Here is a 20,760-nt window from a genome sequence, read left to right as displayed (position 1 = left end):
TGGGGGTGGACATGTTGGCGGGGGCGGCCGCTGCCGCACGGCGGGGGAGGGCGGTGCAAGATGGAGGCGGCGGGAGGGAGGGGGAGCGCTGCGGAGGGCATCTGAGGTGAGGGCGGGCGGAGCCTGCGGCGGGGCGGGACCGGCGGGGGGGTGGGAGCCCCGCGCGCAGAGCGGGCGGCCCCGGTGACACAGAGGAAGGGGAAAGGGATGCGTCTGTGTGGAATAGGAGATTAAGTCCCCAAACAGAGAACAATGGAAGCGTTAAGAATATTAAAAATGTTGAAAATACCGAGGCTATTACAACTGTTAAAAAATGAGAGGGAGAACTCCCCGCCGCCGCTGACGGCCGCAGTGGCCGCGGTGAGGGCTGCCCGCAGGGACCCCCGTCCCGCGCACTGTATCAGCGCTGAACCCATCCCCACCTTACACCCCGCGTGTCACACAGCGCGCCGCGCGGAGGGCCCGGCCCGGCGCAGTGCGGGGGGCGGCGCGGCGCTCACGTGTCCGCCTGCGATGTAGGGCAGCAGCCGGGCTGCGCTAACGGAGCTCGATGTTCCCGCAGCGCGGGGATTTCTGAGAACTGGGGCTGTGTCCTCGCATGAACCCGGCTCACTGCCTCCCCCGCCCGCTCCGCAACCTTAAAGCGGCGATGCCGCAGCCGCGCCGCACGTACGCCTGCAGCCCGCAGTGCGGAGCGGGGCCGGGCGGAGCGGAGCGGAGCGGGGCGGGAGGGAGGGGGGACGGGGCAGGAGGGAGACAGGGGGCAGCCGGCCCGTGTCGCACACAGCCTGCTGCACGCCCGTCCTCCATTGTAGTCTTCTTCATTATTGTCTCTGTTATTATTACTACCTTTATTACGATTACCGTTGCTCAGTGAAGTACCCGGTAGGGGGTGGGCAGCCGTCAATGCTCTCAGCACAGCATCGTCCCCGCAAACTGCCTCCACAGAGGGCTGCAGGACAAAGGACTGTCCCATTGCCGCCCATGACTTGGGGGCTGCTGGGCACAAAGGAGCTCCCTCAGCCCTGGTGATCACTGAGCAACACAAGCCCCGGGAAAGCTATGGAAGAAGGGGGTTTGGATGGCTTTGTAGAGGCAGTGTCAACTGCTGAACTACACAGAATGGCATCCCCCAGCCCAGCCGTGTCTGCCCACGCTCTGAGCAACCGACCTATGCTTCCCCAAAGGGCAGAGGTGCTCCCTTACCAAGGTGCAGCTCTGAACAGGCAGTGGCTGCTGTTGGGGGAAGGCACCATGTTCCTTCAGTAACGTCATGGGGCATAGGGACAGCCTGCACATGTGGAGCACCATGTAGCACCTTCAGTTTTGTATCTAAAGATATCAATCACGCGGCACAGCTGGTACTGCTGCAGCCTCACCACCTCCCAGCCCTCAGTGCCATGTCAACTCACATCCAGCTGGTACCAAACACAGGGTGTCTGGAGAGCTAAAGTGAAAGAGAAAGCAGTAACTGAGATCACATTTGGGCCTTCTTGTTCTCAAAGCACCATAGATGTTACCACACCAACGGGATGCTTTCCTACGTTTTATCTGAGTGGGAAGAAACCTTAAGGGAACTCCCATATACTACACGGGGAGCAACTGACCCACCACGGTGGGGGGTAACACTCGCTGCCCACATGCTTTGCACAGCCACACTCTCAGAAGAGTGATGCGGTGATGAGAGCAGTGGAGCTGCTCACAGGCTGTGGGGGACATGAGCAGCTTCAGCCATATCAGGAACCATTGAGGTGGCACCCAGCTGTCACTCTAAGGGGGCCTTGCACTCTGGAACAATGTTTTGGCTTGGTAGGGAAGGTGCTGTTGGAAGCACTGGGAGTTCTGTCAAGGCTCAGTGCTTCCGCAACATCAGTCAGACATGGATTACCTTCCAGCCATTAGACTGGGTGGCAGGACCAGGCTGAAAAGACAGGAGCCAGCAAAAAAAAGATGCACAGATTCGTGCATTATACAGTTTGGAATTGAAGGAGTTGATGTCATTTCCCAGAGCTCATAAGGACCCGAATTTAACAAAGGACCCGAATTTAACAAAGATGTGAGCGCGTCCCAAATGCCCCAAGATAATATGATACCTAAAGAGAAAGCCTGGCAATCTACAGCCTCACTGCAGAGTGTTACAGCGGGAACAGCATTTCTGCGGCAGCAGGCTGTGATGCACAACAGCACTGCTGCTGTCACGAACAGCGGGGCAGGGCAGGAAAGGCCCCGCCGTGCCTGGACGGCGAGGCACGGGGTCACTGCGGGTCTGCTGCCGGCGCACCCAGCATCACGCCCAGCAGGCCAGGCACCGGCTCCCACCTCGGCCCATGGGGCCGTTGGGGAGAAATGCAGGAGGGCTGCTGCCTCAGACATCCCTCCCCCCGAGGACCGGCACCTCCGGCCGCGCGGCGACGTCGCTGCCTCCTGAGGGTCCGCCACCAGGACCTCGCTGCGGGCAGCCGTAGCCAGGGGCTGCCCCGGTCCGGGCGCGGGGCGGGGCGGGGCCCGGCGGCTGTGCGGGCGCTGCGCACCCCTCGGAGCGCGGCGCGGATTGGCGGCGGGCAGGGCAGTGACATCAGCCGGCGCACTTTCCATTGGCCGGCCGGTTGCTGGGACGGCAGGGCTCCCGGCGAGACACTTAACCCGCGAGGCGCTGGGCGGCCCCCTCCGAGCCGCCCCCCTCGCCCCGACCCGCACCCCCCGCCCGCCCCGCCGGTCCGGGCCGCGGTCTCCTGGGGTGTTCGACGCGCCCGCAGCCCCGCGGGGCCGCCTCCGCCGCCGTCCCTCCGTCCCGCGCTCGGCATCGCCCTTTTAAGCGGGCGCGGCGGGGCGCCCGGAGTAGCACGCGGCCTGCGCAGGGAGCGCGGCGATTGGCGGGGCGCGCGGCGGGCGGACACACCCCCCGCCAAAAGGCGCCCGCGAGCGGCGGGGGGAGAAGGTAAACAGAGCCGGGCGGCCCTGCCCGCCGACCAATCGGGGGGGCGGGCGGGAGGGGGCTCCGCGCCTGACGTGATGGGCCGCGGCGCGGCCGTGCCCCGGCAGCAGCGCGCGGGGCGGGCGGGCAGCGCGGCGGGCGCTCTGCACTCCTCTCCCGCAGCGCCCGGCTCCCGGCCGCGCCGGCTCCCCCCCGCCGGCTGCGCGCCGCCCCCGGGGGGCGGCGGTGAGGGCGCTGCCCGCCCGCCCTCGCGCCGCCGCCGCTCTTTATCTGCCCGCCCCCTGCCTCGCCGCCCTGTCCCGCTCGGCGGACGCCCCGCGCCCCGCCGCCCCGGCGCCCGGCGGGCCATGGCGTGCGGCGGCGCGGCCCCGGCGGTCCCGCGCTGACGGCCCCGTCGCGCCCACGGACCGGGCGCGGGCACGGCGCGGCCGCAGCATGTCGGCCGTCGCCTACGTGGACTTCGTGGCGGCGCAGTGCCTGGTGTCTATCTCCAACCGCTCGGCCGGACCCCCCAACCCCGAGGCGGCGGCGCGGCTGAAGGTGCCGGGGGAGGCGGAGACGGGCCGCGAGATGCGCGACCCGCGGGACGCCTGGAAGGACTACTGCGCCCTGCTGGCCATCGCCAAGAGCCTGCTGGAGCTGAACAAGTACCGCCCGCTGCCCGCGCCCTCGGTCTGCAGCGACAGCCTCGAAAGCCCGGACGAAGACGCGGGCTCCGACAGCGACGCGGCCGCTACCTCGCCGTGCTCCGGCCCCGCGCCCCCGCCGCCCTCCCGCCTGCGCGGCGCCGCCACCGCCGCCGCCCCCAAGGCGAAGCTGGCGGCCGAGAAGCGGCACAAGTGCCCGTACAGCGGCTGCGGCAAGGTGTACGGCAAGTCCTCGCACCTGAAGGCGCACTACCGGGTGCACACAGGTCAGCGCCGCCGGGCGGGAGCCGCGTGTCCTCGGGTGAACCCGGCCAGCGCCGCGCCGCCCCCCGCCCCTCCTCCCGCTGCCCGCGCGCGCCCCCCCGCGCGCTGCCTTTCTCCGCTCTTCTCCCTTCGCTCCTTTCACCGTTTTTCCACCGCTCCCGTCTCCCCCCTTTTTCGCCCCCTCCCCGGGCAGCGCCGCGGGACGGGACCGGGAATAGGGGAGAGGGTTGCAGGGTGGGGGAGGCGCGGCGGCTCCGGGCGGGGCTGCGGGCCTGCGGCAGCCGGGGCGCGACCTGGGGGGTGCGGGGGGGCAGCTGAGTGGGGAGGGTCCGCCCGGCACACGGCGCTGTCCTGGGGCGGGCGAGCGGGTGCGGCGCTTCCCGGGGCCGTGAGGGAGGAGGGCGTGGCGGAGCGGGACCCGGCGCGGGGAAGGAGCTGCTGCGGCGCTGCCTCCGGATCCCGGTTGCGGGCATTTCTCTGCTTTTTTGCCTTTTTTTTTTTTTTTTTTCCCCTTTTAATCCTTCAGTGCGAGCGGCCGAGCTCGGAATGACGTGTGTGAGCCGCTGTCGGGGTCACGGTGCAGCGCACCTGCCTAAAAACTGCCCCGAAATCAGGGGTTGAGCGCTGGATCGGGGAGGAGCGGCTCACAGTGACAAACGCTGCCCGCGCGTATTTCATGCGGTTCGCATGTGTGTAATAGACCGGCGCTTCTCTCTGCGCTGTGTCTGTTGGCAGCGACGGTAAGTGGCCATGTACAACGCCCCGCTCCCGGCAGATCGCACCGCAGGCACTGCCCGAGTCCTGAGCGCCGCGGGGGTCGCCGCGGCGCGGTGCTGCCCGGCACAGAGCTGCCACAACGGGGGGCGGTGCCGCCCCCTGCCCGACCCGCGGTCATCGGCATGGAGAGCCGAGCGCTGTTGCGCTTGGGGAACCAGAATGTAACCGAGCTCTGCTGCGGGAGCTTGGCTCACAGCGGCAGAGAAAAGGGATTGGCACCGTTTCTGCGTAGTGCCCAATGCCCGGATACGCACCCCGGTCTGGGAACCAACGCAGGCACGCACGGGGCGGTGTGCAGGGGATGACGTGCAGAGGGATGCGCGGTGCAGCCCCGCGGTGCTGCAGCGGGCGCGGTGCACGCAGCCCCTGTGCGGCGCGGGCGGGAGGCAGCGCCCCGGGCGGGGGGTTCGATTCGGCCCCCGACTGCTGCGTGGGCAGAGCGCTGCCGGCTCAAGAGCACCGAGGTCCGGCGCCTCCCAGCGCGGACAGGTAATTGCTGTGGGTGGAAGCACGAGCGATTCCGCTGGTGCCAATTGTTTTAGATGGCAGAACAATTCCATAGCAACAGTGGGATTCGATTGGACCTCCAGAGTTATTCATAGCAGCGTACTGCAGAGCATTAGTACTCCCTTCTCAGTACCATTTTCTTTCCCTTTTTTTTTTTTTTAATTATTATTAAATATTTTCTCTGCCGTTTCTGAGCCTCTTGAATCACTCCCATTCACCTTCCACCAGGCCACCAAATTAAATCACTAGATTGCTTTCTTGCTGCTTCATTGCCTTTACTTGAAGCAGTTATACAGCTGCGGGTAGAAGCTTCCTTGTCTTACATCTTCTGGTCTTAGAAAATAATTCTGTTTACCTGCGAGCTTCTAGTAACAGCATCTGCCCTTATGTTGAATGGACACTCACTGGAGTGTAGAGTTGGGATCTAAAGCTCATGGGACCATCTCTTTGGTAAGCTGATGGGAGTGTCAATGAAGGCAGAAGATCAGAAAACAAGAGACTTGATGTTCCGAAGTTGGAATTCTGTATTTTACGAATAGTGCTTTAATATTGCTCGTTCAGATGTATCCCTTATTTCAGAAACCAAAAATACCTGTATTCATTTCCTGGGAGTTTGGCCCTATCAGCCTCGGGTCCAGAGGACCCAGGTTGGCTGTCTATCGGAACCCACTGGCCTTAGCAGTGCCATCTGCTAATAGCACTGCACACCCTCTGCCTGCAGCACGCTGTGCTTGACAGGACATGGTGGGATAGAATGAGGAGGGAGCCAGGCAGCCCGAGCCCAGCCCTGTCCTGCAAGGACAGCCCTTTTGTTTCTCACCTGGTGCTTCTGCCATATGATCAGATATTCCTTCACTCATTCATGCATGCAAACCTGCATGCGTGCAAAAGCCCGTGAATGTGAGGACAAGCCTGCAGCTGAAACTAAGCCATTGCCTTGCCTGTCTCGTCACTGCAAGTAGCTTGGAATTGGTTGTTCGGGTTCTGAGGGCGTGAGCAGGAACGCTGCTCGGGTAAGAGCTCTGTGCAGGCTGCTCCCGGTAGCAGCAGCCCCAAGAGGCGTGGCACTTTGTGTAGGAGAGCCGAGGTGGCTTTGTCCCTGCAGCTCACGGCAAGAAGCTGCGTCAGGAAGGCAGGTGGAGGAGCAGGCCTACAAAGTGACCTTACCTCGGTCTCTTAGGCATCCCCTCCCTCCTGGGACAACACTAGTTTGCACAGGATGTGCAAACGCAGCTGGAGTTTGGCTGTGGCGGGGGGGATTACAGGAGCATTGTCTCTACAAGATAGTCTCCAGTATGGAGATGACATGGCCAAGACGTGCAGGATGCTCCCTGGGGGCCTTCAGAGCAGAGGAGAGATGTGAATAGGACCATAGGTCAGGAGGCAGTGAACAACTGCCGAACAAGAAAATGAGCAATAGCAAATACACAGAGGGTTACCATGAAAATGTCGAGACTCTTAAATAGGTTGGTTTGGAGATTTGGTTGTGGCTGGGAATGTGAGTTATTGTGAGCCTCAGAAATGAGGGGAGGGTGGGGTTGTCAGAGCAGGATGTGCAGGCCCCAGGATTTCCAAGGGAAGCAGGAAAGGCACGTGGGTGCACGCACAGTCTGGTCAGAAGGACTGGGCAGGGAGTAAACAGCAAGGTGGTAAAAGGCAGGAGGAGAGAAACTGCCTGCAGAAACTTAAATTAGGAGCATATATTTGCTATGACAGTGTGAATCCAAGCTAGTCAAAGAGCATGTGACTACTGAGAGCAGGCCCCCCAAGGTTAGGAAGACCATGAAATTGGTCTCTGAGATGCCTCTTGCAAGACTGATCAGAGTTTACTTGTCTGCGGAAGTACATCCCAATTGATGGGGAATTCACATTTACATCAGATGTCCCTGATGAAGAGCTTAGAAAGTCCAAAATTATGGTTGTGTGAAAAGTCCGCCCTCATCAGGGCTTTTCATCCAGCCCTATCATTGTTGAGACCAGATCCAAGCCACATGAAGAGCTTTGTAGCAAGGCAGCTGATGGATCCTTGAGTTGTCCTTGCCCTGCGTCTATGAGACATTCAGCAGTTGGCTGTGGGCAGAGGCCATGGTTGGTATTGGGTGAAGGGAAGCTGAGGAGCATTTCTGGTGGAAAAGGAGAAGAACACTGCAGCTGCTCAGTGCTGCAGTCTAGATATCATGTTGCCTTTCCAGCCCCATATCAGTTTGGTTCTGACTGTACTGCTTGTCATTTGTGTTCTAGATTACCACTAGCTTGACAGACTGTACAGATGCTGATGTGTTGACAATCTTCTGCTTGCCCAGAGCTTTTTTGGGTATATCATGGGAGTATAATCTGAAATTTAGCATTTTAAGTCCTTGTCATCCAGCTCATGCAATGGCAAATTGCCAGTTCCTTTAGAAAAAGATGAGCAAGAAATGGAGCCATTAGGACATTTTTGACAAAAGCAGACCTCCATCTGAAGCTCCCTTTCTCAGGAGTTAACAGAAATGTGTAAATTGCTAGAGTGCTGCTAGGCATGTTTCCAGGGCTCAGAGAAACATGACTGTACTGACTGGAAGAGCTGCCAGCTGAGTAAGATAGGCACAAATCCTCAAGTGCAGTGTTTCCTGCATTTCAGTTGTTTGGTTTTGTGTTGTTTTTTTGTTTTGTTTTGTTTTTCTTTTCCTCTTTTAAAAGTACAAACATTAAACAACGGCATGTGTCACAGTGCAGTAGCACTCGAGAAATATTTTTATGGGTTATATTAAATTAAAAAATAACATGTTTAATGGAGTGCATGTGTAGGATAGAAGCAGTGAGCAGGCATCATCCACTCCTGTTTCCAGATGGCGATACTGAAAATTCAGCTTTGTTGAGTTCCTGCACTCTGTTCTGTGACACTGATGACTGTGGGTAGGTGTCAGCTGCTTCTGTCAGCTGTGTGGATCCACCTGGGAGTGACCATTCCCCACCACGGGTTGCCATTCTGTTCTGCACTGTGCTGCCCTTCCTTGCCTCACTGATCTCCCAGGCATGTGGCTGGAGGAGCAGGGAGGAGGTGAATTAGGACTAACAGGCCAGACGGACAGCAAAGCAGCATGCTTCCAGTAACTTTTGCTTCTGGTGGTGTAGTACATCATCCAAGTCAGGTAAGGGTAAATAGCCTGGGAACACTATCTCTGCCACAATTTGAAGGGTTGAAATACTAGCTATTAAATTCACACTAGATTGCTGAAAGTTATCTTCCTAAATGCATGTAAAAGTGAGACCAGTCCATCCAGTAAAGGATGGGCAGAAGTCATTAAGCACAGTCTGTGTGCACTGCTGGCCTCCAGTACTCAGACCATTTGCACATGAGTGGTCTGAAAAGACAGCAACTATGAGAGGCAAGCAAGCTTGGCTTGTGTCCTCTTGCCTGGGATGGGCCAGTTTGGCCATGGAAACTCTGATCCAGTTCCGCAAACAGCTGCAGCACTGGTCTTTTCAGGGCCAGGTCCTCCATTGGAAGCCAAAGAAAGGCCAGAGGACACGGGGAGAGTCCTAGTAGGGAGTCCCAGTAGGTCAGCAGTTTGGTGCCTGGACTCCTGCGTGCAGGGAGGTACTCCTCCAGGACACCTGACCACAAAACTTCCCTTGACACAAAATGTTTGCACCAAACTGTTCCTTTCTGCAGCTGGAGGGTAGGGAAGCATGTTGTGATACCTAGCACGGTGCATCATGGAATAGTGCTGGAAGCTGAAAGACATGTTTCCAGGTCCCTGCTCTGCTGAAGTCTGAGGAGAATCCTCTCTGACTGGGAAAAATTTCTGCTCCTTCCCCTGTGAGAGCTGTCCTCCCCTCTGGAAAGTGTTTAATTATGAAGACAGGACAAGAAGCCTAAGCCCAGAGTTCTTTGATCCCATATAAATACCTATATAAAGAGCATCAGTTCAGAAGTTGATTTCTCCCCATTCCTTAGTCAATATTTAAGTATTACTCCAAAATGGAGGAAGTTCAAATGAAGATAAGATAGAAAAGGAAAAGAGGTAGAAGCTTATTCAAAGGACTCATGAATCTACCACCAAGGACACTCTGCTCACTTATGACAAGTGTAGATATAAATCTCTGATGAGGTTTTTCACTGTCCAGAGACCCTCACTGACTAATAGGTACAAGGATGTACAATTCTACATAGAAAGACTTTTGTAAGACAGACAGGGAGGCGTGCTAGTAGATAGCCTTAAGGATGCACCTTACATCTGGTAATGTATCAGATTAGTGGTAGGACTAAGTCTTGCTGGGCTGCAGGGATGAAATGGCTCCCAGCAGCTCAGCAGTGGTGGCTCTTAGCAGGTGGTTTTGCATCTGCTCCTTTGAAAGAAACTCGAGCACCTGCCTTATAAGTAGCTGTTGAATGGTGGTTTTAAGGATGTCAGAGAAGTGTAAATATATGCAGAAAGCAGCATTTTAACATCTTAATCTTCCTGCAATATTCAGTCCGAGTGCTGGTGAAATAAACCCCTTGGTGCAACCCCTCTGCCCATTGCCTATCCTGTAAGCAGGGTATGATCTTCATGCAGGATGGGATGGCCATGGTTTAAGTATTTCAGAAACCCTTGTTCTCTGCAAACAATACCTAGTGTCCTCACTCCTCTGTTGTTTCTCATCAGCTTCTCTACTCTGTGGCTGCCATGTGTTTTAATGCTCCAATTTTTTGGAGCATCTCAGAACAGGAAAAAGGCAGCCTCAAAAGCCTGTATTCTGTAGGCCCAGAAATAGGTGTTCAGATATTTTTAAGTTCCATCTTCATCATAACATCTTGCAAATGGACGTTCTGTCAGAATCCAGTGTCACACAGGAAGCTATTCATTCATGTGTGTGGAGCAAGCAAACTACAATGGATGAAAAAAGTAAGAGGCCTAAGATATAGCAGTCTTCTGGCCCTTACTTTAAATTTTTTTTCTTGTAATGAGCTAGAACATGTTCTACTTAGTTGTCTAGAGAACCTTTGATTCTTCAGGAGACACTGAGACACTCAGGAGCGGCAGCTGAGTGGGTTCACAGGAAAGTGTGGGAAAAATTATAATTGTATCTAAGCCAAGGAGTTATTGTTCAGGAGCAGGTCTTCTCCAGGTACCATGATTTTCTGGGAACGTTTGAGCTCCACAGCCTCAGAGATTCTGGAGGATCTTATAAGATGCAGGCAGGAATTACATTTTCTTATTTGAACCATCCACAATTGATTATGCACATTGAAGCTGTAGGCATGCTTTTTTTTCCCCTATTTTTCTTCTGCCTTCCCACATACCTGTTATTAGTGGTATTAGAGCTGTTTTCCTAAGATAGTTTTCCCTTTCCTTATGGCAAAAGATTTTACTCTTTGAACTTTCCTTGTCTGTGTGCTTTCTCTTTTCCATCTTTCCTCTCATCATCTTATCTTTGATGGGATAGGTCAGAAATGCACAACCTGCTCTTGTGCAGTACACCTGGTCTTTCAGGTGGTGCTATGAGCAGAGATGGATCTTGCTGCAACAGAAGATGGTGGCTAGCTGTGCCATGTCCACAGCCAGAGACAAAGTGAGAGTCAAGCAGGTGCTACATTCCAGAAGTTAAACTTGAAGTGATTCTTCAGTTTTGATGCGTAATACTTCATTAGTTGCTGCTATGAATATTTGGCAGAATAGTTCTATCATGTGCCTGGTGGTCTCTTCTTTAATATGCAGGTTTGTCAGGAATGTCCATTCATGCAGCTGTAGCTACAATCCATTTGACTGTAGTATTGTTAGCCTTGATGGCAATCTATCCTGTGTTACCACGGATCCTGATGTCCAACTTCGCTTCTGTCAGCCAGAAAAATAGTACAAGACTAGCAAAGCATCCATCTTGGTCAGACTGTCATCCACAACAACAGACATCTCTGAATGTCTTTTGTGAAGTCAATGCTCAAGCAATTTTTGTAATTCACTTAAAATTAGTAGCTCATCACAGAAGCTCCATTTGTTCCGGTCAGTGCATGCCCTGTTAAAGACAAATGTAGAAGTATCAGTTTTATCTTCAGCTGTTCCAAACATGTTTGGTTTTTTTTCTTCCCCTGCATGGGAAAACTATACACCTATCTCTTGCTTGTCTGAATGAGGTCATCTTTTCTAAAGCCCCCATGAACTGCAGATTCTAACCTTGGTCATCCACATCTAACACAGCATTTCATAGTGAGAAGGCAGATGAGAAATCAGGATCTCAGAATTACCTGCACTATTAACAAGACTGCTAAAGCCCACTCTTAGTTTCTCTTTCTCTCTCTCTATATATATGTTTTCCCCCAGAAACCCGTGCTGCACATGAATACCACGTGGGAAAATCAGGAATGTTTCAGGGTAGAGCGAAAAGCTAAGTTATTTTCAGTCTAGTCGGAATAAAATCGAAATAAAATGATGTGGAGCTACCTCAGGTTGTACAAAGCAACCTGGATTTAGAGTTTGAACTCTCAGAGAAAGGAGAAACAAACTTCTTGCAGTGGAGAGTGGGGAGGAGAAAAAGGGATAGAAGGTCAGGTAAAACAAGAGGAGCAGAGCTTGAGAGGATCTACAGTGGTCTTTGAATCTATAGGAGATTCAAAGCAAGCCAGGGTTTTAGGAGCAGAGAAGGCCCCTGAAGAGCCAACATTAGGTTGCATACTTATGCCACCTTGGCATAAACGGTGCCTCCTACTGCACCTCTGGTGGCAAACCAGATAAAGAATGGGAACTCTGTAGATTAACCCATTCCTGTTATCTGTAAACCAGTTTCTTTCAGCTCTTACTTCTGTGGTTAACTTGTGTAACCTGGATATTTCTATTGAAGAGAATTACTTACACCTTTGTATATTTGGGCAGAGTCTATCGCACATAGTTTTAAGGTATTGTGGCACACCATTGACCCTCCTTTCATCGATTGGCAGAAACCCAACATCAGGCGTGTTTTAGAAATGTAAGTAGCATACTGCCACCAAAGGCAGCCGTGTATAACAACATCCTGTTTTAGTAGTTTGTTCTGTTCATGCCCTAGCCGTACTGCTCTCAAAACTGGTGGGGCAAAATCATATGGAAAAAGTACCTCAGGATTAGACATGAAACCAAAATGGATGCCTCTGGGTGGAGGCAGCTTGAGCAGCATTGCTGCCGTGCTGTGGCCTGCCCACCTCTGCAACGCCTCTGCTGCTCTAGGAAGCAGCATGCCAAACTCAGCCAGCAACTGCAGGGTTTGGCTCTGCAGAGCGCACAGCCATCGCCTGTCATCAGGCATCTCTGCCTTGCCTTGAGAGCGCATCTCAGTGCGTGGTCTGCTGCTGTGCTGCATCTATCCAGTCAGTCAGTGAAGTGCTGTCGCTCTGGGTTCATGTAATTGGTGATGGCTCTGTAACTGAGGGGAGCAGCAGGTCTCCAGGCTCGGAGACAAACACTCCGGGCCTAGAGAAGTCTTCCTCCCCCTTGTCTCTCTGCTTGTGGAGTTCTAACACTTCCTTGTGTCGCGGGTTATGCCTGGCCTACTTTTACACATGCGTTTCTGAAGCAGTTATGACAGTCTCCTAGAGCTTGCACCGCCCAAGTGAGGAAACCCTTTGCTGCTGTTGCACTCTGGTGGGTGGCAGGAGTTGGCCTGCACCAGGCCCCAGCTCCATGCTTCAGGAATAACCACAGTCTGTGTCTGTCAGTGCCTCGAGCCCAGGGCATGACTCCACCACACCAGGCCGCCATGGTCTTCAGGCCTCTGCTCCCAGCCCAGGGGTGGGTGTTTCTGCAGGGAAGATTTCCTCTCTTCCCTGGGGGCAATGTTTGTGTTTGGACATTGCAATGATGTGAACTGGTATGAGGGATCCCAGGCTGGTGCTGCCCCTTCCCAGCACCTCATGGATACCTTGCACCCCACAGTAGGTGAAATGGCTTTGATGGGCAGTGATGGCAGTCACACCACTCCCATCACATTCCAGAAGGAACCAGAAAACAGGCTGTGTTTTTTCTTAACTTCTGCAAGCACCAAAAATTAAACACTGCTTTAAACAACTAGTTTGGATACTACCATGCCTAAACAGTAGAAGCCTGAGCCCCAGAGACCATGGCCCACAGGCTAGGTGCTTGGTCTCTATAGCAAATCAGGCACTTGTCAGGCTGAAGGGCTGTCCTGAGGCAGATGACGGGAATGCATCTTCTGGTAAGGGCTGGGTTGCTGAGCTGCCTCTGATGCCGTGGCCATATACAAGATGCCTCCATGCATGCAGGAAGAGTAGTATCACTGAAATGCACTGGATGCTGAGTGTGGGCAATGGGCAGAGCAGGAGCAGACAAGATCCGTGACCCTATTGTGCGGTCCCTGCTGGTGCTGCACTGACTTGTAGCTGCAGCCAAAGCCTTCACACGTGTGGGTGAACACACAGCTTTAATTAAGTTAATATCTTTTACACAGGCAGTGGTTGTTCAGAAAGGCTTCCAACCATGTTGAAAGGTGCACAGCAGGGAGATTAAGAGGTCTGTAAGAAAGCCCTGCAGGCCAGGATGGCTTGGGGCTCCATCTCTTCCACCATGATGTACCAAACACTGATCAACCAGGCTAAGAGCAGTCTGTGCAGCAGGTAGCACCATGTAAGTAGAATGCTGAACCATTGCAATATCTGTGTTATTTAAGAGACTTCCACCAAGAGCCCATTTATCTCCAGAATCTCAGATTATCTGATCCATTGTCAAATGTCTCCTCACCATGGCATCTTTGGGATGCCAAGGGCCATTCCCCTGGCCCCTCACCACACTCCATTCTCCTCCCAGGACCTCAGCATTTCATTCCTGGCTGTCCTCCTGCCTGCTGCACTATCCAAGCTGTCTTCAGTCTTTGTTCTCAGCTGGTGTGGCTGGGGAGTTCTCAAGGGCGCACACTCCTGTAAAGGACTCTTTTTCTCACAATCTGCAAATGTAAAGGGAGCTCATGTTTTGTGCCAAACTGCATGGTACCATGAAATACTGGAGTTCTTCAAATTTCTTTCCAATTCTTCCAAGATGGAAAACTCTCGGGACAGTTTTTATATTTCATGGTTGACTATAAATAGCTGTCACATAGCTGTCATTTGTATTCCCTTCAGGAGATTCTTAAGAAAAGGAATTAAGGCATCAAACAGCTTTGGTACATGATGTATGTGACTGAAAGCTTTTGTGCAAGCCTAAACGTTTTTTATTTCCTTTTGTATCACGGAATAGTCAGCTTTGCAAAGATGTTAGTGCAAGGTCCAGGCAGCCTGCAGGGCTGAACCGCAGGGATCTGGGGTGTCTGGAAGGTGACAGTAGGTATTGTTGGCTCCTCACAATCTTGCTTTTAAAACAAAGATGCGGTGTGTTCTAGGTTAAGGTGTTTGGTTTGGTTCTTTGCCACCGCTGCAAACATTCATACCGGTAGAGCTGTGATAACAAAATAGTTGTCCTGCCTGCAGATTGAACATTTAAAAGACAGAGGGGAGAACATTGCCTGCTGGAACATCTCAAACTTTTGGGAGAAAGGAGGTGAGGGGGCAGAAGCCTTCCACTGGCAGGCATCACAGTTTCTGCTCTGCAGATTTGCAGCCCTGAGGCTGCAGTGCTCTCCCAGTTCCCTCCCTGCTCAGTCCTTCCTAGGCAGGAATTGCAGGTGAAGGATTTTCTTTGGCTGCTTTTCTAATAGTTACAGATGGTTCTGTTCAGCAGAATGGAAGTACCAGAGGAGCAATACCAGCATTCCCCTCTCAAACCGTTGTAGTGCACTTGACATAAGGAACACAGAGGCGTAGGCAGGTCTCATCTGTTGTTATGACAGTCTGTGGGGTCATGTAAGGCTCTGCACTGGAGCTCGAGCTGCATGTCATTAGAGGGGTTTTGGCTCATGTGGGCGGTGAGAGCAACACCTGACTGAGTGAATCGTCAGCAGCTCAGCTGGAACGTGTGCCCTGGTGGGAAGCAAAGGCCACATCCCTCCGGTCAGTGCTGCCCACAGTCCCCCTGCTGCTTGAACACTTTGTCATGCTTTTCTCCCTACAGGCGAGCGGCCGTTCCCCTGCACATGGCCTGACTGCCTTAAAAAGTTCTCCCGCTCCGACGAGCTCACCCGGCACTACCGCACCCACACCGGTGAGAAGCAGTTTCGGTGCCCTCTCTGCGAGAAGCGCTTCATGCGGAGCGACCACCTGACGAAGCACGCTCGCCGCCACACTGAGTTCCACCCCAGCATGATCAAGCGATCCAAAAAGTCCAGCTCTGGTTCCTTGTGAAGGCAGAGCTGGCCCAGGAAAGGGAGCGGGGTGCAAGAGCCACAGCTGTGGCCCGGAGAGCAGCAGCAGAGGAGGCCCCGCTCACCATCAGGAAGCACATGTAGCTGATGTCCAAAACCTAAGCACTCGGCATGCTCAGCTCCTGCTCTCCAGCACTGGCTGGGAACAGCCATCTTGATGAAGGGGATAGCGGCAAGAGGGAAGGACGGGACCACCGCCCTCCCCAGTCTGTCGCGTTCGGACTGGCATACATATGTCCCGCGGGACGGTCCGGCCAGTGACACCACAGTAGCGTGACTCCAAGGTCTTTGTGATTGCTGTGTCATGAACATGTTTTGTTGAACAATGTAATGCTGCTTGTGTTTAGAGTCTGTCAAGTAAAACCACTTTCCGAGTCACATAAGTAATTCTCAGATATAAACTCCATAGCACATTGTAGAAGTCGGTTTACTTCTATCTCAGAACGATCCTTCATTTTAAAAGACTGTTAAGAGAAACATTACATGTGTTACTAATAGCATCTGATTGATATTCTGAAATAAGGTGAATTTATACTCAAGAAGACCTGTGAAACTAACCGGGTCTTTTTAATTTTTCTTTGTATTAACTATACTTTTGAATATAAGCTGCACTTTTCCAGTAAAAACATGTGTAATTCAAGCAGATACTTACAGCAAAAAACACCGACACAACAACTCAGTCATTTTCTGACCATATGTGTATTTAGCTCTGTTTCGTTTACCTGGAAAAATACAAGTTAGCCTACATAATGTGGCGGGGAGGATGAGGGCAGAAACATACGTCTCTCAATTGACCTATCTTTTCATTTGTCAATAAATACAGTACTGTACTATAGAAATGCCACTAACAGTGCTTTATTCTGCTGTGTTTTCTTTGAATGGATGCATAACAGCAGCTACCATCTTTATATAAACTGCTGCTTTTTTACAGGCTTTTTCTCTTCATACACTTGCCTTAAAGATTTATTCTCTTCATACACGTGCCTAACTCCTACCACGTCCAATGGGAGTTCCGTGTGCTTATGGAGAGAGTAGACCTTTCCTTAAGAGCACTCTGCTGATGGAAACAGCTAAATTTATTGTGAAGAGCGCTTCGAAAGGGCTCCTGTATCTCTTGATTGCTGTTTCTGTAGAGTATGAGGGAAAACCATGAGCTAATTGGAAATACAACACGGAAGATGTGTCCTAATATTCCTTCTGGCATCAGCTTCCCTGGGTACCATGCAATCGTACCTGTGTCATATGTGACACATCCAATACCGATCAAGGCAGTACTACTTTTAATTTAGAGCTACATTTTCCTCTCTTCAAGGAGCAAAATGATCACTGAAGGGAAACTTTCAAATCATGATAATTTTCTGTGCATTTCATCTTCTTTATGTTAAAAGCATGAACCATACAAGGTTATTTTTTTCCCCCTCCCCAGCTACTTGTAGGGGGGAGAATTATGTTTACACATTATTTCTTCCAGAATCATTCTTTTTCTGTTCTGTTTTTACTCCTTCCTCCAGAAGAGGAAGGGGAGGTGCAGCCCTGCTAATAGAGACTTAGGGCCCAATTCATCTCGGGAGTAATCACACTGAAATCTGAAGTGTTTCCACTGCAGATGAATTTAGGTCATCCTGTAAAATTCTGTACATAAAGATCTTGTTAGTACACCTGCAGTTACAGTATCTTATTGTTTTACCTGATAAAAAGCTTGCTTCCTAGAAACAAATGTTAAGAAATGAACTCAGAGAGTAGAGTATTTTCTTCTACAGTTGTATAAGGCTTTCAGCATTAGAAATCAGTTTGCATATAGTGTTTTTACCTGTGTAGTTCTTGATAAATTCCGTCTATGTGAAGAGAACTGCTTTTAAGGCATTAGGGATACTGAGCAGCCTGTGGAGTAAAAGGGATGTGTTTTCTTCAGTGAAGACATCAGGAAACCAAGCACACTTTCTACCTCCGTTTCAGCTTTGTGAAACATTTATTTTAGAAACCAAACTTTAATTTCTGGTGTCCAAATTGAGTTGTAGGAACTCCTAACAAAAAGAGGTAGCCTCGGTATTTCTACTGATCTAGGAATACAGAAATCATTCTGCTTACCAATACTATTAACGCTGCCTTGTTGAGTGGTGTCAGGGCCACCACGCATCACCCAGTGAGATTCAGTGGAGCATGCACATTCATCTTCTGTCTTCTCTGTGAAGATCGTAGTAAGCTTTTGAGTCTGCCCCACAGTCTGGGTTGTTGCAGTTTTGTAGGACAAATGCAGTACTTAGAATGTTAAGGCCTGGTCCTGTGAAGTACACAACACCCTCACACGCTGTCAACCACAATGGGAAGTCACATCTGATAAGCAGCTCCTAAACCAATATGCAAATGTTTTGGTCACTTAGTTACCTACAGATGAAAGTAAATGGCCAGATTCATGGATCCCAGCTTCAATATTTGGGGTAGAATGCACATCTAAGGAAATGTCATCATTATTTCTTCCATTTCTAGAAGAATTAATGGGGGAGGGGAAGGTACTTAGGTCCACAGAAGAAGGGGAAAACAGATTTAGGTTGTTATCACTGATGACAACATCCTGTTTCTGAAAAAAGAAACAAAACCTGAAATAGTAACCAATTTGCTCTAATACATCCTGTATTTCAGCATAGGACAGACAGCATTAACGTGATTAATTAACCACTAGCAGAGGACATGGGGAATTATCAGGTGTAGGGAATTCATTTTATCATGATATTCATTAGGATTTTTAGTTGTTCTTCTAGTAAAGACAAAGAACGGATCTTTGAACAAACATGAACAAACTCCAAGTTAGTTTTCTGCATCTTGAAGTCAGGTTTTGAAGAGTGTTGCGATGTTTGAAAGAAAAGGAAAATCAAGTTCTCTAATACCATTCATACTTATTGTACTATTTTGGAAATAATTAATAGTGCTGAAGTTAGGACAGCTCCTCTCCTTGGTTAAGAAAGCCCATTACTATAGAGAAGTCGTGGCTTTAAAGGTATAGCTATTCATACTTCAACATATTTCTTTTTTTGAAACAGTTTTTCATGACCGTTATTACAGACCTGTTTTCAGTTTGCAGATGGACTTAGTCCAGCACACACCAGACTGGACGTGTTCTTCAAAATGCTGTTTTACAGATTCATGATCTGTAACACTGTAAAATACCAACCTCCAGCAGTTTAATCAGTTTTATTTTTGTACAGTATTCGTATCCTTTATAAGTTATTTTGCTGTCCTGTTTTGTAAATCACATGAAATTGTAAAAAAAAATAAAAGCAAAAAAAAAAAAAAGTAGGCATAGATGTTTTTGTACATATGTATATATATTGTCCAGATCAAAAGGAAAAAAAAAAAAAAAAAAGAAAAAACAAATGTCGTTCTGAATGTTTGGAGTCAAAAGGTGATCATGTAAACCAGTTTGGATGATTATTAAAAAAATGCTGCTGCACATGATGAAATCCATGAGTTAAGTGCTATGTGAACCTGTTTCAAAGGTCCTGGCATTGCTTGTTATAATTAATGAGGCTTGAGTCTTGTTTCTCTGCTTTTCCCAGCTGTTTTTACAGATGCTCCCTCCCCCCCGTCATGGGCAGACACTTGCTGTGGCAGTAGGGGTGTTCTTCACTGGCTTGCTGTGTCCATGCAGCCACTGAAGAAAGGAAAGGCAAGGAGCCGTGCCCAAGAAGCTCACTGGCATTTTCAGTCGGGACTAGCTAAAAGCTACCAATACAAAACTAACATCATTTGGCACCTGGGAAGTGTGCTAGGGTGCGGCAGCAAGATGGGACCCAAGAGGACACCACCCCTTCACAGTGTGGGCAGAGATGGAGGGGTGGAGTGTGCCATCCAAGTCAAACAAAACAAAATTTTAAGAATCCTCCAGATATTGGCCTGAAACTGTGTTGGCATTTTCTGCCCTTGTCTAGGTGACCAAAGGACAAATGCAACAAACTCAGCATAGAGAGTTTTCTTTTTTTAGTTTGTCATTGTTTCTAGAAATAAAGGACACAGGGTTCATTCCTCAGAGCTTATTCCCCTGCTATCCCATCATAAAGGATGTTCCATACACTTTTTATTCTTACCTTACACTATTTAATATTTGTCCTTAGTGCTCTAAATGGAAAAGGTAACAAAATTTTCCTGATACAGACAATGCCACAGCCTGGACATTTCCAGGAGGACATTTCCAGCCATTGATATCTAGTACTCTTTGCTGAATAGTCCTCCCAGGAATGATACAAACCTTGGCTGGAATAGGCACAGCATGTGAAGACTAGCAGCACTCCCATGGATGCTGGCAGTAAGACTCAAGCAGTGACTTGTGGAAGTGTGACCCTGAACACAGCCCAAACGATTCAAACAGCATAATTAGTTCTACAAGGAGAATTTTTCATTTCTTCTTTCTGCTGAAGAAACAAGAAAGGAAACATGCCACCCAGTGCAATAAAAGCCCAGTTAAATGCCTGCGGATGGTTCAGAATGGGTTCCCATGCAACCTGTGCCTGCTAGAATGAATTTCCCTTCCATGAGAGTCTAAACCAGAGAGTCTAAGCACTCGCTCAGTGAGGGCTAAGGAGTCAGGGAGATCTCAGTCCTCCAAGGCTTTTGCTTTGGACGCAAAATCTCCTTCAGCCTGAGCTTCTCACACTTGCCATCCACATCTGAGGAATCAACCACTTAATGTAAAGTCACAGCAATCATAACAACACACTTCCCAGAATCCTCTTTAAGGGACCACATTAAATAAGCAAAGGAATCTTTTACAGCAACAAAAATTTTGCTATTACAGTGCCATGTTATCCTCAAGTGAGAAATTCCCTATCCTTTAAAACATCTTCCCAAGCACTTCCACAGATAGTACAGAATACTTCCCATTTTGACCAGGGAATTTCTTGACTGGGAATCAGTTCCAATCCATACATTCTAAACTTTTTTTTCCCCTCCGTATTATTTTACAATGGACTCTTATGCTATGGACCACTACTCAGTGTTTCCAAGCTTGAGAGAACCCACAAGATACACATAACCACTATGTCAAAAAACAGACAGCTGGGGAAAGCTACCATCTATGTAACACTAATGGTAAATCCCTATGGCTGTTTTACAAGATCATACACAATCCAGATTTTACCAGGGAACAACACTGTTCGATTTTTACATTCAACACATCATTTTTCAGCTGAAACATTTCAGCTGGGAAAGCCTTACTGTAAAGTCCTCCATGCTGAAATAAAGGAGGTTCTCTCAATAAAACTTACAGTAATTTGACATGACAAGAGAAACTTAAGCCATACTGATGCTTGGGGAACCGCATGCACACTGGAGCCTACTTTAATTATACTGGCATCAATCCAGTGCATTTTATACAGAACCTTAAACACTACAGAA

General features: G+C 50.5%; 1 protein-coding gene across 1 annotated transcript; it reads left to right on the top strand.

Moving 5' to 3' along the window:
* Positions 1-2,907: 2,907 nt before the first annotated feature.
* On the top strand, positions 2,908-18,830 carry KLF9 (KLF transcription factor 9). The gene is made up of 2 exons (XM_085213398.1): positions 2,908-3,848; positions 15,123-18,830. The coding sequence occupies exons 1-2, from the start codon at positions 3,371-3,373 to the stop codon at positions 15,350-15,352; spliced, it is 708 nt and encodes a 235-aa protein (XP_085069524.1). The 5' UTR covers positions 2,908-3,370; the 3' UTR covers positions 15,353-18,830.
* The last annotated feature ends 1,930 nt before the right edge of the window (positions 18,831-20,760 follow it).

Source organism: Meleagris gallopavo, chromosome Z, assembly GCF_905368555.1.
Source record: "Meleagris gallopavo chromosome Z, MGAL_WU_HG_1.1, whole genome shotgun sequence".
NCBI classification, from domain to species: Eukaryota; Metazoa; Chordata; class Aves; order Galliformes; family Phasianidae; genus Meleagris; species Meleagris gallopavo.
The sequence above is the reverse complement of the archived record's forward strand: the minus strand, read 5'-3'. Positions and strand labels throughout refer to the sequence as shown.